A 16,573-nucleotide genomic window follows, 5' to 3' on the forward strand; every position below is an offset into this window, starting at 1 on the left:
TACCTTTTCAATGCTTAAACTAATTTTTATGGTAACATCCCTTTAATTATCTTTATGATCGAACTACGCGGGAAGAGAATGTTAATATCTTTAGCATTTGAAAAACTGCGTTGAGTAATTTCTCCTCTACAGTTGAGAGTAGACTTTCATTAGACATGGTGGGACTTTATGTATTTGTGCTCTTGACAAAGTGTTCGGTTTAATACAATATTTTGTGGGTTAGCAGTAAGCTACTTTTATACCGCATGAGCTTATTCTTTTTCAGTTTTTTTTTTTATTATTTTGTTTGTTTTTTCGGAAGGGCATGGAATACATTGTGTAGGCTAATTTTGTGAATGTTGAGTGCACTTGTCCCATACATTACTACATTCACTACCATTTGTATTGTTTTGGCTTGGTTTTCTGCTCCATATACTTCCTAATTTTCATGATTTGCTTCTGCCCCTGTCCATAGGAACCTGTCTATGCTTCTGTTTATTCTCCTGCTATACCTGCTGCCCATAAATGCCAGTATTTTGTACCTATAAATCAGGTGAGAAAAAGTACGCACCTGCAAAAGAGATTTTGAGTGCAGCTTCCGTGCCAAGAAGTGTGGCCGAGCATTTTTGTAAAGCTTTGTGTTAAGGAGCACCTTGGGGCCACAGTATATTCAGACCCATACTAGCTAATATTTCTTATGGTCAAATATATCCTTTCATTTTAGAGGGTGGTGTCACTCGTGAACAAGATCAAAATACCTTGTTTACAAACTAGGAAATATAGTGTCCTACTGAGGGACACTAGAGGCAGGGGGTCCACTAGCATAAAAAAAGAGGGGGGAAAGGGAAGGAAACCCTACCTTTCATTAATCTAGGGATATGCATAAAAGAAGAGATTAGCTAAATGGTGCAACAGGGATATGTTATCAAGAGTGCTCTAGGTCACGGGGAACCACATGAAAACAATTAAGCTCTTGAATATGGTATAACAAAAATGTAACTACTACTGTTACTACTATGATTATGGTGCTTAAGTCCCCCATTCCCTCTAGCAGCCGACTAAATCGATAGGTACACATGTTGGGTAAGAGGGAAAGATAAGTAGGAGATTGGAGAATCTTATTAAACCTAATAACTCAAAAGACTTTCCCTTAGATTACTTGACACAGTGGAGAAGCCACTGTCTTCCTGAACCATCTCTCCCTATTACAGTTTGCCAAAGGAAAATCTAAATGTGAAAAAAATCACCCCCAAAAAAAAAAAAAATGTTCATAATGGTCTGAAAATCGTGCTATCTATTGAGGTGTGAAATGAAAAAACTGCTCAACATGCGTTTCGGCTTGTCGGCAATCTTAACATGCGAGGTGTGGCTCTATTCGGCTCTCAGCCCACCTTGCCACTCCTACTCATAGTATTAACCAATCTGGTTACTTAGAGGGCGGGCTGATGACCCGGAATGCCCTCCTTCGTGTCCTCCCACGAAGAACAGCTGATGGGACTTGTTAGTTAATCAGAAGGACATATAAACTGAGACAAGCTGCCCACAGTTAAATGTTCCTGGCGACTGCGTGCTGACACGCCGAAACGTGCTTCAAGGATTCTGTTTTTTTTTTTTTTCTTTCACACCTCACTAGGTAGCACAATTTTCAGGTAGCCTCTAGGTTCCCTCAGTGGGACACTATATTTCCTACTTTTACGCTATTAGAGGGATATGCCCTCATCCTAGGAGCTCCACTATAGGTGGCCACAGGGTGCAACCCACGAGCCCTTGATTTGCATCCGGCCTCCTGGACTGCACTGCTGTTTTCCTTTTATCCTTTGTTGTTTACAAACTAAACTACCTTTTAAATATATTTAGAAATTAGAGCTTCGCAGGCATATAAATTACAATAATGCATCTGTTATAAAATCATATTCCATATTGATTTGAAGCTCCTAAAATTCTGGGACATTAGGACAGGGTAGACGGATTTTGAAATAAAATAAGTACTGGCCCTCCTAAATCAAAACACTTAATAATAATGTTGTTTTTTCACAGCTCTTAATTACAAAATAAATGTTACTCTTCTATAAACGACATCATAATCCAGTTCAGTCCTGGCACAGCCAAGGCACATATTGCAAATGAGGAGGAGAAACTGAAACCTTGTTTCACCTCTTCTATAATTGCATTTTTTAAGCTGACTGCTAGGTGCAACGGGAACAGCTTTTAGTAATGATTAACAGGGAGCTGCGATCAAGGAACCCATTACATTGCATCCATAATGGATGCAATGCAAATTTTTTTTTTTGTTTAATGCTTGACAAATATATATTTAGAGACCCTTTAGAGCCTGACCATCTCATACCCTTTCAGAACATGGCTTTAATGATTAACACTACATGTGTGATTTGTCTGAGCCAAGCTGTGCTGCTGTTCTAACTGTGTCTGAGTGGGTGAATGCGACCTTTTAACTGCATGGATTGCTTGCTTGTCCTTCAACCTGTTTCCTCATCTTCTGTCTCCTCTTTTCATACTTCTCTGTATCTTTTTCTTTGCTTTTCAAGGTCAGTAATTCTAGCAGGAGGGAGTCAAGCCCTGAAATCTTTGAACGTCATCCTTGGAGATGGAAGGTGAATTAGAATATATAAAATTTTCACACATCCGTTCAACTTTAATAAGTGGCTACATGGGCAGCATGCAGAGTGTGGTTGTTGGGTTAACAAATCCCTGTGCCGTGCCTTGAGATTACAAATGACCACTAGTGGCCTCGTGGCACAGATTGGTCCTGGCCATACTACAGTTAGTGTAAAGATTACGGATACTTTTTAATGAGAAGTTTAGACAATGAGAACATGATCTCCTATTTAAATTCATTATTCATGCTCTAGTTTGTGTCTTATTGAGAACTATTTATGGGTGTATTTTTATGGGGAGGGGCGGGCAGGTGTCCCATTCTTGCCTTCAAGGTTCTGCCTCGTATAGCAGACGTTTTCTTTCATTACTTAAATGTTGATCTGAATGTTCTCATGTTCCTGCTGAGTAGTAGCTATGTTAAGTGTAATTTATTTGTACAGCCATATAAACACACTGAGAGAATCCAAAGTTATCAGATATGGTTTGACTTTTATTTTAGTTTCCTGTTACAAAATGTAGGAGTTAAAGGGACACTGTAGGCTCATTAAAGTGGTCTGGGTGCAGTGTCCCTTTTGCACTTTGTGCTGCAAAGTAAAAACCACTAGAGTTCTTTCTGAATTGAAACGGACCTTATCTCCGGTATCTGATGCTTGACATACTCACACTCTGCATGAGGACCTCCAGTGTCAGTTTCCCTATAGCATTGATTCAATGCTTTCCTATGGGGAGGTCTAATGCGCGTGCAGCATTTGCTGCGCAGGCGCATTAGACCCTGCTCACTGCGGGGCGGAGCATTGCCCCAGCATCAAAGAAAAATCGCCCCTGGGAAAAGTTAAGTAAATTAAGGGTTTTAACTCTTTATTTACCGGGGCGCGAGGGAGGGGGGAAGCAGTAGTGCCAGAAGTACAGCTTTGTATTCCTGGCACTATAGTATCCCTTTAAGTTTAGGGTCAAATACAGAAATCTAAACCTCTACGTTGCTAACGGTTGACCCAATTTTCCTAACTCTGCTCTCATGGGATAGATCATGCCAACTATCTCTGCCTAACCTAAAGCAACGTCACACCTAGAATAGTCACTGGTGCACCCACGTAAATACCTTGGGAATGTTCTGAGGTACTGCTCATTTACATATCTGAACCTGACAGCTGGGGACCTGCTACTGACCCACAAGAGGAAGCTCGGATCTCCTGATCCGATATAGGTTAATCGTATTGCTCCTGTTTATATCACAATTTACTAGATATTAAAACTTTGTATACATGTCTTGCTAATGCCTTGAAAATTTTGCTCGTTTATCTGGCCTGCGAGCCAACTCTGTATTATTTACTATGCCTTAATAAACAGATTTACAAAAAAAAAAAAAAATACATAGCAATTTCTTGCAGTAAAGCAGAAATTATATCTTTATTTTTATTTATTTTTTTTGCGTTTTGTCTTCTGTTACTTTGGCAGGATCTGTTGCCTAAACACACTTAATGCTATACCTGGTAAATAATCCCTCTATTTTAATATTAATCAGGTTACAATGGGCCTTTAGAGTGACCGCTATGTTTACACATGGTTACAAAACCTCTTCAATCCATTTAATATAATTTTGCTGTTTAATATTAAGTTCCGATTTACACACAATCTTAGATTTTTGGTAATTTTGACATTGCGTTATCTTTGCAGCTCCCTCCAATCCTCAGGCTTGGTAGGTCTTATTTGCTGATTACATCCTTTTAACCCCTTTTAACCCCAAAAAGAGACCTCTTCGTCTGCGTTACTGGGGCAATCACGGATTTGATCACCGCTTGCTGGGACATGTTGCTCAGTGTTACAAATCATAGAACCTAATCAAGTTAATTTCCGGAATGTTTTCTATCTCTTTATTTTGTCCTAGAGACCCAACCGTAGCTAAAGCCTATAGGCCATAGTTATGCCGTATGATCATCATCAATATTTTACATTCACACTGTGATAAAATAACTTGGTAACTAAGAATTGAACTGGAGAATAACAATATGCTGTACACGGTTTCTGTGGCAGAGGAGAAAATCTCCTTTTATTAGTCATTTTAAATTCTACAGCTGCCATGACTTGCATGTCTTTATTGTGTAATAAGTTAATTAGTATTCCTGATATCCCTGCTTTTGGATGACTACCAAAAAGACAAAGTGCAGAGTGAGGGAATTTCAGATCTTGTTGCTGACCGCGGAGGGGAATACAACGTTTAACTGAGCATCCTTTGTACAGTGGCTTTTATCTTCATGGCCGAAAGATCATTTAAATACTTGCTGGTGTGGGAGACAGCTCTGACGCCATCATGTGGTTCAGGAACTCTGTATTTGTGTTTTTGGAATGTTCTGCAGTACTACTCTCCAGCCTTAAACGAACATTCCCGACCCCCAAAGTCTCTTTATAAAAAAAAAAGGTGCAGATTTAAATAGAAATTGGCATGTTTATGAATTAACCTTCTTACACCCCCCTGACTGCCAATCCGACAACTGCTCCTGTTACTTCCTGGTTTGTTTAGCTCAGTGGAGCTAAACTCATGGTGCAGCAATTGCCCAGAGCACCTGTCTTGCAAAGACTTCTCATTAAGTTGCATTGAGAATACTGTGATTGGACAGCAACAGGAAGTCTGTGCTGGGAAAGAAAGGGGGAGGGGAGGCATGCAGAGGTTGCAGACAAGAAACTGCAGCTAGAACTAGCTGTTATTAGATATACACCCAATTAACAAAATGTGTTCTGAAATGCCTGCGTGATTCCATTTGGGGTATAACTACTAAATAGTGGGGGGGGTTTGTTTGTCTTGGAACGTGTCTCTTTAAAGGAATACAAGGGTTCTAGGGATCCCTCTTAATGTAGACTGACACATTTAAAGCAGACTTGCAACGAAGCACAATTTAATATTTTACAAGGGTCTCCAAAGGGGGGATTTCTTTCTTTACCATGTGGCCATGGAACAATTGGCACATTTATACTAGAAAATTTAAATCCGACATGTAAACCTTTTTTTTTTTTTTTTTTATTGTTATGCAAACAATTGTACTCTTTTGGTGAATATTATATTATGTACCATAGATTAGTGATGATGTAACTATACATTTTAGCGTTGTATACATTTTTGGCAGGAGCAGTTTTACACAAGCTTCTATCTGTCTATTGCAAGTTCCCACAATTTACTGCTGGTCCGCCTCTCCCATTGTCTTTGGTGATGTAGGTTTTGCATGTTTATGCAGAAGGATTATAAAGTATACACTGTTCTTTTACTGTATTCATATTCTGAAATTAGAATTTGCCACAAAGAAACTCACGTCCCACCCGATTTCCCATCTGTAGAGTATTTATGGATATTTACACGTACATCCCCTAAGATCAGGAGTGTTGAATTTTTTTTTTTATTTTTTTTAAAGACTATTTGTCCAGGGACTAAAGCGTTTTGCCCAATCTACTTGTCCGCTGTGACAATCTACTTGTCCTGATACAAGTTTTGTTTTGTTTTTTCTTTCAAAACCTTATTAAAATAAGGTATTTATTGATAGTAATTTAGGACACAGACCGAACAATACTTCAATGCAATGAACAAATGCAAGTAGGTAGTGAACCTAAACAAAATCATTTTTCCTAATGAGAATTGTAGCTTACTTTATCAAAAAAATAGAACTATAATTAACGGAGGCAACCTTATGAAGCCATTTATATCCTTTGACATGAATGGTTACAGAAAAAAAACAGTGCTCTCACTGCTGAGCCTACAGGGTCAACCTCTTTGCTCCAGAACCACTACATTAAACTGTAGGCTCAGGAGCCTAGAGCGCCCCTTTAAAAACTAGTCTTTGGGAATATAGTGTGGGGTGGCATAGCTAAATAGTGTGGGGTGGGATAAGGATGTAGTGTGTATTTATGTAGGGAACACTGTGTGGGGTGGGATAGGTATTTAGTGTTTGCATTGTCTTTGTTTTCTTCCAAGCTAAATGCTCTGTCTTCTTGTGTCTTTTATACACTCAGTGGTTTCAAACTGCTATCTGTACTGCTTTTCAAAACTAGCTATACAAAACTATTTGCGAAACAGAATTTAAAGAGTTACTCCAACCCTTCTAAATATTAATAAAAATGAATAAGGCCCTTTTGGGCATTATTTTGTCCGTCCATCCGTCCGATGTGTGCTGATGACAGACCTAAAATATGCACGGAATTTACATTGGGCAGAACAGAGTTGTGGGCTGCCAATGTCTCGTGTACCGGTGGTGTAACTTGCCGTCGCACACAAGTGCAAATCTATGCTGGATGTGCATTGTTTCAAGCTGAAATACTGCACATCCAGACCCCTACCACCATGACCACTGCAAAAAGCATAACTGCTCAAGATGCTTGGGGTCAAGTATCCATCTATTTTTTTTTTTTTTTTTTTTTACACAGTTCTTTAAGTTGGCCAAGCTTCATAGAAAGTATAGTTTATGTACCTCTACAGCCCCAAAGATATCAGTGTTCGTGTAGCATTTGTATTTATAAAAAATCTTGCTAAAGTTTGTTTTGTTTCTTAATTTTTACTTAAAGCAGCGAGTAACTGATGGATCTACAACATCGACTACACAGATGTCCATTGAAGAACGTAAACAACAAATCACTATAAGGGAAGAGGCGTGGAAATCGAAAGGACTTGGTGCGGCAAATGACTCCACACAGTTTTCAGTTGCTGGTCGTATGGTTAAAAAAGGTTTGTATGCAAACCTCCCTTCCCGTCCCCATCTTGCTGTCCGACAGATTTTGGGTAGAGGGCCAGATATTGGACCCAACCCACAAACCTCATTTTGGGGGCTAGTTTAAATAATGGTGCACGTAAAACATTTTTCCCATACGTAGATTTCTTTGCTGCTGTTTCCTAGAATTCCTGCCGTGCCTATAACAGATTGCAGAATTTTTTATTTTATTTTTTTCCAACCAAAATTATTTTTTTTCTCACACATCCCTGTGCCACTATTTGTTCTTTCTTCCACCAATCTTATCGACTCAAGCCTACATTCATTCACTGAGCTTGCTACTCCATTCAGTTTTATTTAATTCTACCCCATTACCATCCATATATTACGGGGTTCCTCCCCTGCTGTCATTACTTCTTTCTTCAAGCTACAATCACAGAGACTGGACTGTGACCACCCTCACACACTCAATACAACAGGACGGGGCCATGCCAGTCAACTATAAACCACTCCTATCATTGATCCAACACAGGTACTGCCAGTGAGAGGAAGGATCGTATTATGAACTTTCTCCTAACTCGGGGCCACTTAATAAACTACTGATGTTGCAGGTTACTTGGACGACACTATAATGAACGATACATATTTTTAAATGTCTTTTTTTTTTTTATTGGTTTTTTTTTTTTTTTTTTTTTTAGAATGACTTGCATGTTTAGTTGGACAGCATTGCTCTAGGTAAAAGATATTAAGTATTATGATATAATCTATAATCCAATTTAGGCATGAGTCAGTGCTGCGTTATGGGGCTATTACTGTACTTGCACTCATCTTGCATTACTCTGGAGACATGCATGTCGGACAGTGAAATCACTTAAGTTCTCCATTGGGAAGCATACTGAAAATCTTTCTCTTAATGGTCATATAACTGTATTGGTTTTAATTGTTGGTTTTCGGTCTCCATATAAGGAAAGCTACAAGGCATTTTCACTTTGCCGGAATAATTTGTACGGACTATAACTGTATGAGCCTCTATAACCAGTCTTTCAACATTTACGTAGACCAGTGATCCCTTCATGTTAATGGTTATCAATTTCCTATTTTTATTATGAACAGAATAACATACCTAGCTAAGGCTGTGCTGACCGCTGCCAATTGCCCAATCTAATAAACGCCATGCTTGTTTTAATTTTGATGGGTTTTTGTAGAAACACCAAACATGGAATTAAAAATAAAATGATCTCTTTCCCTAGACCAATTATCTCTTTCCCTTTAACCAATAACGGTTTGAATCTTTATTATCAGCCCAGTGACTGAAATGAATTTGCATCTCCCTTAATGTCCAAATGTGTCCAAATGCATAGTATGTTCATTTAACCCCTTAAGGACACAGACGTGTGACATGTCATGATTCCCTTTTATTCCAGAAGTTTGGTCCTTAAGGGGTTAAACGTGTATTGGTTTTATTGTGCATCCACTGATCATATTTGGTAGACTTGTGGGTGGGGTTTTTCGGGAGGGAGGAGGGGGTTGTTTCCTTTTATTTTATTTATTTATTTATTTAATCCAAGTTGGCTAAAACCTTCACTTGCTTGTGTTTTGATTGCCTATCAGGAGTTGGAGTTGCCATACCAATCGACTGATGGGCATTTATGGCCAGACTATGTGTCACATAGATGTAACATGTGGACATGATGTGCTGCTTAATCAGAAATTTCTTTTCATTCATTCATGTTATTTCATTTCTAACCTATGCTAAAGCTTTAAAGTTAACTGTACTAAAAATCTATTTCTATATGTACCTTTAACCTACTAAATCTATTAATTACTGGATCTGTTACTCGAAGTATTCAAACTCGAGAGCAAATTGGAATTAACTGAATTTGTTCACAAACGATATTTGGGTTGCAAAATACATTTTGTTTCTATAAGCAATTTTCTTTTACTATGCAAGGAATATTACTTGGTTAGAACGCATTAATGTGATAACGCTTCACTATGTCTTCATAAAGACATTGCCAACACGCATTACTCTGTACATTGCCATTCTTGGTCTGCAATCACTTTTTGGCAAAACAGGCTGCCACTTTTTTTCTGTGAAATTGGCAGCTTGAAATTAAAAGAAAATTGGGGGCACACCTGGAACATGCGTCTTCCAGTAGGGGTGCTGCAGTAAAGACCAAAATATATATTTTAAAAAAAAAATTGGTTTAAGGAACAGCACACACAAAAATGCATTTCCTTGTAGAGATGCCTTCTCCGCCGTTGAATTGTCTCTGGGCATACCACTCCACATCCCTGATTTTGTGTTGACCTATTTGTAGCCATAAACTAAGTTCGGTTCTATTTTGTCTACCCTATTTGGAATCCCTCAGGTTATTACATGTACCAGGAATAAACTATTGTAGCTTCACATAGAATTGTTTAAATATGTTACAATGATTGACGATGTTTATACGGTGTACATATCCCACAGGATAAACCCTTTGAGTCTCCGAGCAATACCTTTAACATACACCTCTAGCACTTCAACGGTTAAGTGACACATTCATCCAATGCTTCAACAACACTAGACATTTAAAATCTGTCTGTTTCTCTGTCAGAAAATAATTGAATGTTTTCCACATGTTAAATAGGCTTACAAAATTTGCTTATTCTAGCTGAATATTCTGGCATTTGTACAAAACCTGTAAATGTGTCAGTTTGCTGACAGTTACCTGCAACTATTATTGTTTGATTTAGGTTTGGCATCGCCCACGGCGATAACACCTGTTGGCTCTCCGCTCCCTCTCAAACTGAAATCGACAACAGCTGTCTCAAAGCCTTCAGAAGGTAGGCCAACATTGAAGATTCTAATGCCAGGAAACACTTGTTACAAAGAAAGATTGAGCCTTAAAGGGCTGGCACTGTGCAAACTAGTTTAAAGGCAAAGTCTTTGCTATTCCCAGAAAAGGTTTTACAGCTATTAACTTTGACATGTTGAGAGAAGTCCAAGGTTTGTGTTTTTTCTTTCTTTATTTTTTTTTTTCAGTTTTATCAAGAGCTTACAAGCTAGAGGCAGTGGGGTAAAGTGACACAAAGGATGAGGGAAGTATTAGGGAAGTAGATTGGTAGAATAGTATTCAATGAAGACTTAGTGTGGGGTTTTGGAGCCATTAACAGTTTAATTGATATGCTTTTGTGAAAAAGTGAGTTTTTAATGATTTTTTTGAAGGCGTGGAGACTGGGTGAGAGTCTTAACGGAAGGGAGTTCCACAGGAACGGTGCAGCCCTAGAGAAATCTTCAATGCAAAGACCTAGACGGGACATATTTGTGTATTTTGGAGAATAGCTAGGTGGGAGTATCATTATGTAGAAATTTGAAAGCAAGAACCAGACTTTTATATTGAGCCCTATATCTTATGGGAAGCCAATGCAAGGACTGACAGAGGGGTGAGGCACGGGAGTTGCGGGCGGACAGGAAGATGAGCCTTGCGGCCGCATTCATGACAGACTGCAATGGGGCAATGAAATAATCTCTGCTTTAGTTCAATTTAGGCAACTACCTGTAGAATAAATGGTGGAATAAAAAGAATAAAAAATAAAATAAAAGCATAAATCAGCAAGGAGTAACATATTTGTCTCTGTGTCCTAAACTACATTTTAATCTTTTCTAGACATTGAAGCCAAACCGGAACTGAATTTGGAATCAGACAGGAAGTTGGATAAGCTTGAATCATTTTTGGGGAAACTACATAACCGAGGTGAGCTATAATATTCTTTTCATTTATCATTCAATTTGTCTTTCATTCTCAAGTTTTGGGAGTTCTCCAAAATGTCTTGCTTCCTGTCAGGTGTAGACAATATCCTGTGCTGCCTTTAAACACATCAAAAAAGCTGCAATACCATTCTCCATACATCATATGACCCGGTGTCCTATTGCATGGTTAGGAAGTTGATTACAAGGTTAGGGTAACCTCAACTTTGCAGCTGCTTTTGGATTTGAACTTTCGATCATAAGGGGCACGATCTGCATTGTAACATTGTAGTTATAGTGCAGAGGGCTTCAGATGTAATCTCTCCCAAGTTTCTGCAAACAGTTTTCGAGGCAGTTTAAAAAAAATAAAAATAAAAATTCAACCTTTCTGGCCTTGAAAGGTGACATGTCATCCATTTACTTGACCTCTTTTTTATAAAAAATCACTATTTTTCAAGGTTTCAGGTGGACCGAGGGAGCAGCACCTGAAGACTCTGGAACCCTTAAAATGAATTACAGTGGTTATGGTTTTAAAGTGAACAGTGGGCCTTTAAAAGGGCTAATAGTGCATTCAGAATGTGCATGATCGTAAACAGAGGATTTCTTGTGAAACCAAACCTTTCCAGAGAAATGCTTTAGGAAATGCCTACATTGTGAATTGAACGTAGAGTACTCTTGTAGAACCCCCTGATGAATACAGCACCGTCTTTTGTTTTACTATTGATCACCTGGAAAATGTCCTATGTTCTTAAAGGGGCTCTCCAGTGCCAGGAAAACATCAGTTTTCCTGGCACTTCCCACGGTGAGAGGGAGAACCCCTTCATTGACTTACCTGAATCCAGTGCCAATGTCCCTCGGTGCTGGGTCAGGCTCTACCCACGCTCCTCCCCTGCCGACATCAGCCGGCGGGGGAGACCTAATGCGCATGCGTGACAATGGCCGTGCGCATTAGACCTCCCTATAGGAAAGCATTATTCAATGCTTTATAAAAACTGCACTAATTACCCAGACCACTCCAATGGGCAGACGTGGTCTGGGTGCCTGGAGTGTCCCTTTAACGTGTTTTTGTGGATCTCTTTTTATATGTTTGCAGTTGGCGGGCTCCAAGATACCACGCTGACAGTCACCAGTAAATCTGTGAAAGAGGTGATGAAACTAGATGACGACGAAACGTTTTCACGGTTTTATCGGCCCTTGGAAATTCCGAACACCATTGTGCCATTCGATTTTGATGATGATTTTGATAACCTCTTCAGTTCTGAACAACCAAAGTAAGTAATGTATATTTTAATTTTTGTTTTCAGCCAGGAAGTACTGTAAGGTGTTGGTTAGTGGTCTAAAGATTTTGCTTATGCATGTTTTGTTTTCGAATTAATTTTAAAAATACATGCAAAAATACAGCATATTAAGGAGTTCAAAATCTATCAAATGCATTACAGTCTAGTATTGGTGACGAGAGTGTCATTCTCAACAATGAAGGTCGCATTCTCCCATAGAGTTCTCAAGTATGTTTTGCAACCATTTTCAGATATTTGGGCCTTCCACCTATAAAGTCCAAATCTGCACAGGCTGAAATATATTAAAATGACATTTCAGCCATATTTTACAGATGGTAGACCATGGCTGTGATCTGCTCACCTAGAATCCGTTGTTCACCTTCCGATACCCCTAATATTTGAATCCATCTTCATGTTATTGAAGTAGTACTAACCATATCAATTTTTCTTGTAAATACAGGATGTTCTAGGGTTGCAATAATGGGTTGCTCCTGCCCTCCGTCCATTGAAAAATGGGAAAAGATGAACTGTTTGCATGTCAGTTACAGAAGGAAATAGACTATGTAGAGTCAGCTGAGCTGGCTTTCTCCGTCTTTTCTCTGGTTTTCCCATGCTTTCCTGACCTCCACATATCCTATTGCAGCACCTTTTTATTGCTGAATGTATGGAGCGATCCCACCAAGATTCCGATTTATCTCCCCTGTGGTTTACAGCAATGAGTTTGTAGATGTTTGTAGATCCAGAACCTGGAACCAGAGTTGTGTACACACACTGTAGACATCACAAATGTCTTAGAAGCACAATGTGCTCTTTAAGCCAGGGTTCATGTAGCAAACTGTGTTTCCTGCCAGAAAATATAAGGGTTGCACATTTCATTTTTATAGTTTGTTTTCATAGATTTTCCCAAGTGTAAACCTCACGAAGTATAGTAATTAAAATGTTATAACACTGAATTATTATTTTTTTAATCCTGTCATGCTCGCATCCTGCTCATATTTAGTTTGGGGTTTGCTATCTCCGTGACTTCCTCTGGTCAGTTTATTCCAGTGACACACTATCGCATTCAAAACACATTTTCTCCCCCATTGCATCTAATTTACAGATTTTCGTGACAAGTAGCTGTCTAGCGGCTTGTTTATTTTTATAGACTTAAAAAAAGAGGCTACAAAGTTACCAAAGTAAAAAAACCCTTCCTTATATGACCATTGCTATACATAATCTATATAAAAACATATATAGTAATATTAGTACATGCTGCATGTATCGTGAATGTAGCATTCGGGTTAATTCCTTGTTTCTAGAGTGAAGTAAAACCTTTGTTCTTTCTACTTTGTAATTAACAAAGTTTTAAGATTTTAACTTAATTCTCTATAGGGAAACCTATTACATTCTATGGTCTATGTGGAACATTGCATTGAGCATCTGAACGTTAATGAGAAACCGCAGGGGTAGCTTGCAGACGAATAGACATCTTGTAAATGGGGAAACTGCTGTGTCTCCTCCACTATGACAAAAAAAAACAAAAAACGCCAAAACACTTCATTCTGAGTGCTTGTGAGATTGCACAGAATGCTTTCTTGTACTTTGGGTAGTGACCTTAACGTAGAGGACCTTCCACAGCAGTAATTGTGTGCCGCAAGCAATGTTTGGAATAGCCAAGGGATGTGCTTGTGCCGATCATCTAACACATAGATTGTACATGGTAACATGCCTGTGATTGCATCAGAAGTCAGCTTATCACAAGGCATAAAAAATAAAAATCCAATAAATGTTCTGCTGGGTATAAACAGCACGGCATGCTTCTAAAGACATATAAATGTCTTCTCCATTCCCCATGTGCTTTCAGTTTAGTTGGGTTTGCGTTAATAGATGTTGAACGTCATGCGTGTTTTATTGCTTGTTTTGACTCTAGATGCCTTTGCTAAGAGTACCCCTGCTGTAAGGCAAAAAATTGCCAGCATTCTTCTCCCTGTTTACAGGCACACGCTGTAATCTATGCACTCACATTGCCCTGCACGTTCGTGCTTTACCTTAAATGGATTCGATTCCCCAGTAGCAACTCATACCTTTTTGAAGACATTAAGGTTAAAGAATTGGGGGGCAGATTTCTCAGATGCTTGCTACTATAATGGATAAGGTTTTACTGTAAAGGACAAGGTGGAGAAAATTGCCAATTCGGAAAAAAATCTCCCCCTAGGCTGTAGTTACAGCTTGAAGTGTGAAATATAGATTTTTTATTTTTTGTGTGTGTGTGTGTGTGTGTGTGTGTATCTTCTACAGGGATCTAGATAAGATGTTTTTGCAAAAGACACAAATATGGATCTTACTGCTGTATGTTGGAATATGGGTTTGTGAGTGAGTGGGTGCTGATATTTTATTCTAAAGAAGTGATAAATAATTTGATATTCCTTTTATGGAGTGAAGTTTGTGCACTTGCTGTTGTGTATCCCAGTGGGACCAAACCTGGAGAGGCATGCAGCGCTGGGCTTTTACGTTAAAACGGTCAGCTTATCGGTTTTAAGTATTTATCTAGCAGTCCTCCTAAAAATCTTTAGACCAGTAAAGATAACCTGCATGTGCAAGTTGCAGAGAAATACACTTCTAAAAGATAGTCGGTCCCTCCTGTTTAAATTAACTGCAGTTTTATTTTTATATTTCTACCCAAAATTCTCAGAGGTGAAAACTTGGTGCGGCAGTTGAGATGAGCAGCTAGTTTTCCCCACAAACAGAACATTTCTAGAACAGAGACCACCCCATTCTGCTTCAGAGAACTTTCTTGCTCCGTAGGAAGCAGAAGGGGCACATCTATGTGCAGACATATTCTACGTTACCCTAGTTATAAGAAAGGTTGCAATAAGCATCAGTTACTATCTCTAGAAAATGTATCTATTCCAAATATATATTCTAATGGTGCAGAACATAATAGGTTGCAAGCTACTTTACTCATTAAACATGATCCTTTCACATTTTGGGCATCGATTCCTTTTTAATTCCTTAAAGGGACACTATATAGTCCCCAAAACAACATTGGCTTAATGATGCCGTTTTGGTGTATAGATAATGTCCCTGCAGTCTCACTGCTCAATTCACTGCCATTTAGGAGTTAAATTAGTCTGTTTATGCAGCTCTAGACACACCTCCTTGCATGACTTACACAGCCTTCCTAAACACTTACTGTAAAGAGTCATGTAATGTTTACACTTCCTTTATTGCACAGTCTGTTTAATTTAGAATTTCTGATATCCTGCTCTGTTAATGGCTTTCTTGACCCTGCAGGAGTCTCCTGTGCGTGATTAAGGTTATTATAAAGAGATAAAACCTTTTAAAGTAAGTGAACATCTGATCTGAAAATGAAAACATTCTGTTTTCATGTAGGCGGTGTCAGTCAAAGCCGGGGGAGGTATGACTAGGACTGCAAAGACTGAAACAAAGTGATCTATCTCCTAAATGGCAGAGAATTGAGCAGTGAAACTTCAGAGGCATGATCTGTACACAAACACGGCTTCATTAGGCTAAAGTTGTTTTGGTGCTATAGTGTCCCTTTTAAGTAAAACATGCTTAAATGAAAGGATGACTTACATGATGTTGTATAATGATGTCTCTGGGTGAATGCTGTTAGAAGTTGCTGATGCCACAGATTCTAGAGTTGCGTTCATAGTATATCTAACTACATGGAAAGTATGCAGCCAGTAAAGCTCAATTACCGTAAACTACACAGCGTATTCACAGCTGTATATAGACGCCAGCAGGCAATTATCCATCATCATTTAATAGCTACCTTCAGAATATGACATACTATGTTAGTCTATAATTAATGTAATTAGACTGGACAGCTATACGGATTGGCGCACAGCAGAAAGTGATTATATGATGATATGAATCTCGTTTATTTACTCCTAGGCTGACCTCTGCTGTTGCCGAACATAAACGTGCCGTAAGACCAGTGCGTAAAGTGCAAGCTTCTGGGAACCCTCTAAGAATGCTGGCTGCGAGAGATGACATTCTGCAGGAGTATACCGAGACTCGGCTGAATGTGGCCTTCATGGAGTCAAAGCGAATGAAAGTAGAGAAAAGTATGTACATATTTAGGTGTTGTTTGCAGATAAACTATCCCCCAAAAATCACTTGATTTATAATGGCATCAAAGATCTGTTTAAAACCATATTCTCTGTTAGGCTTTATTTATGGTTTCCTTGTAAAAAGTATAAATGTAAAATTTGGCAGTTAGAAGGAGATTGTGGTGTTTCACAATTTTCAGCCATTCTTTATTCTGAAATTAG

General features: G+C 38.7%; 1 protein-coding gene across 1 annotated transcript in view; it reads left to right on the forward strand.

The window, feature by feature from the left end:
* SVIL (supervillin) overlaps positions 1-16,573 on the forward strand; it is a 107,254-nt gene that overhangs the window by 68,805 nt on the left and 21,876 nt on the right. The window contains exons 19-25 of the mRNA XM_063452600.1: positions 455-532; positions 2,526-2,591; positions 7,141-7,300; positions 10,023-10,112; positions 10,937-11,023; positions 12,110-12,287; positions 16,194-16,366. Coding sequence (XP_063308670.1) covers positions 455-532; positions 2,526-2,591; positions 7,141-7,300; positions 10,023-10,112; positions 10,937-11,023; positions 12,110-12,287; positions 16,194-16,366 — 832 coding nt within the window. The remainder of the gene's footprint in view (positions 1-454; positions 533-2,525; positions 2,592-7,140; positions 7,301-10,022; positions 10,113-10,936; positions 11,024-12,109; positions 12,288-16,193; positions 16,367-16,573) is intronic.

The sequence above is a fragment of the Pelobates fuscus genome, chromosome 4 (assembly GCF_036172605.1).
Source record: "Pelobates fuscus isolate aPelFus1 chromosome 4, aPelFus1.pri, whole genome shotgun sequence".
Lineage (NCBI taxonomy): Eukaryota > Metazoa > Chordata > Amphibia > Anura > Pelobatidae > Pelobates > Pelobates fuscus.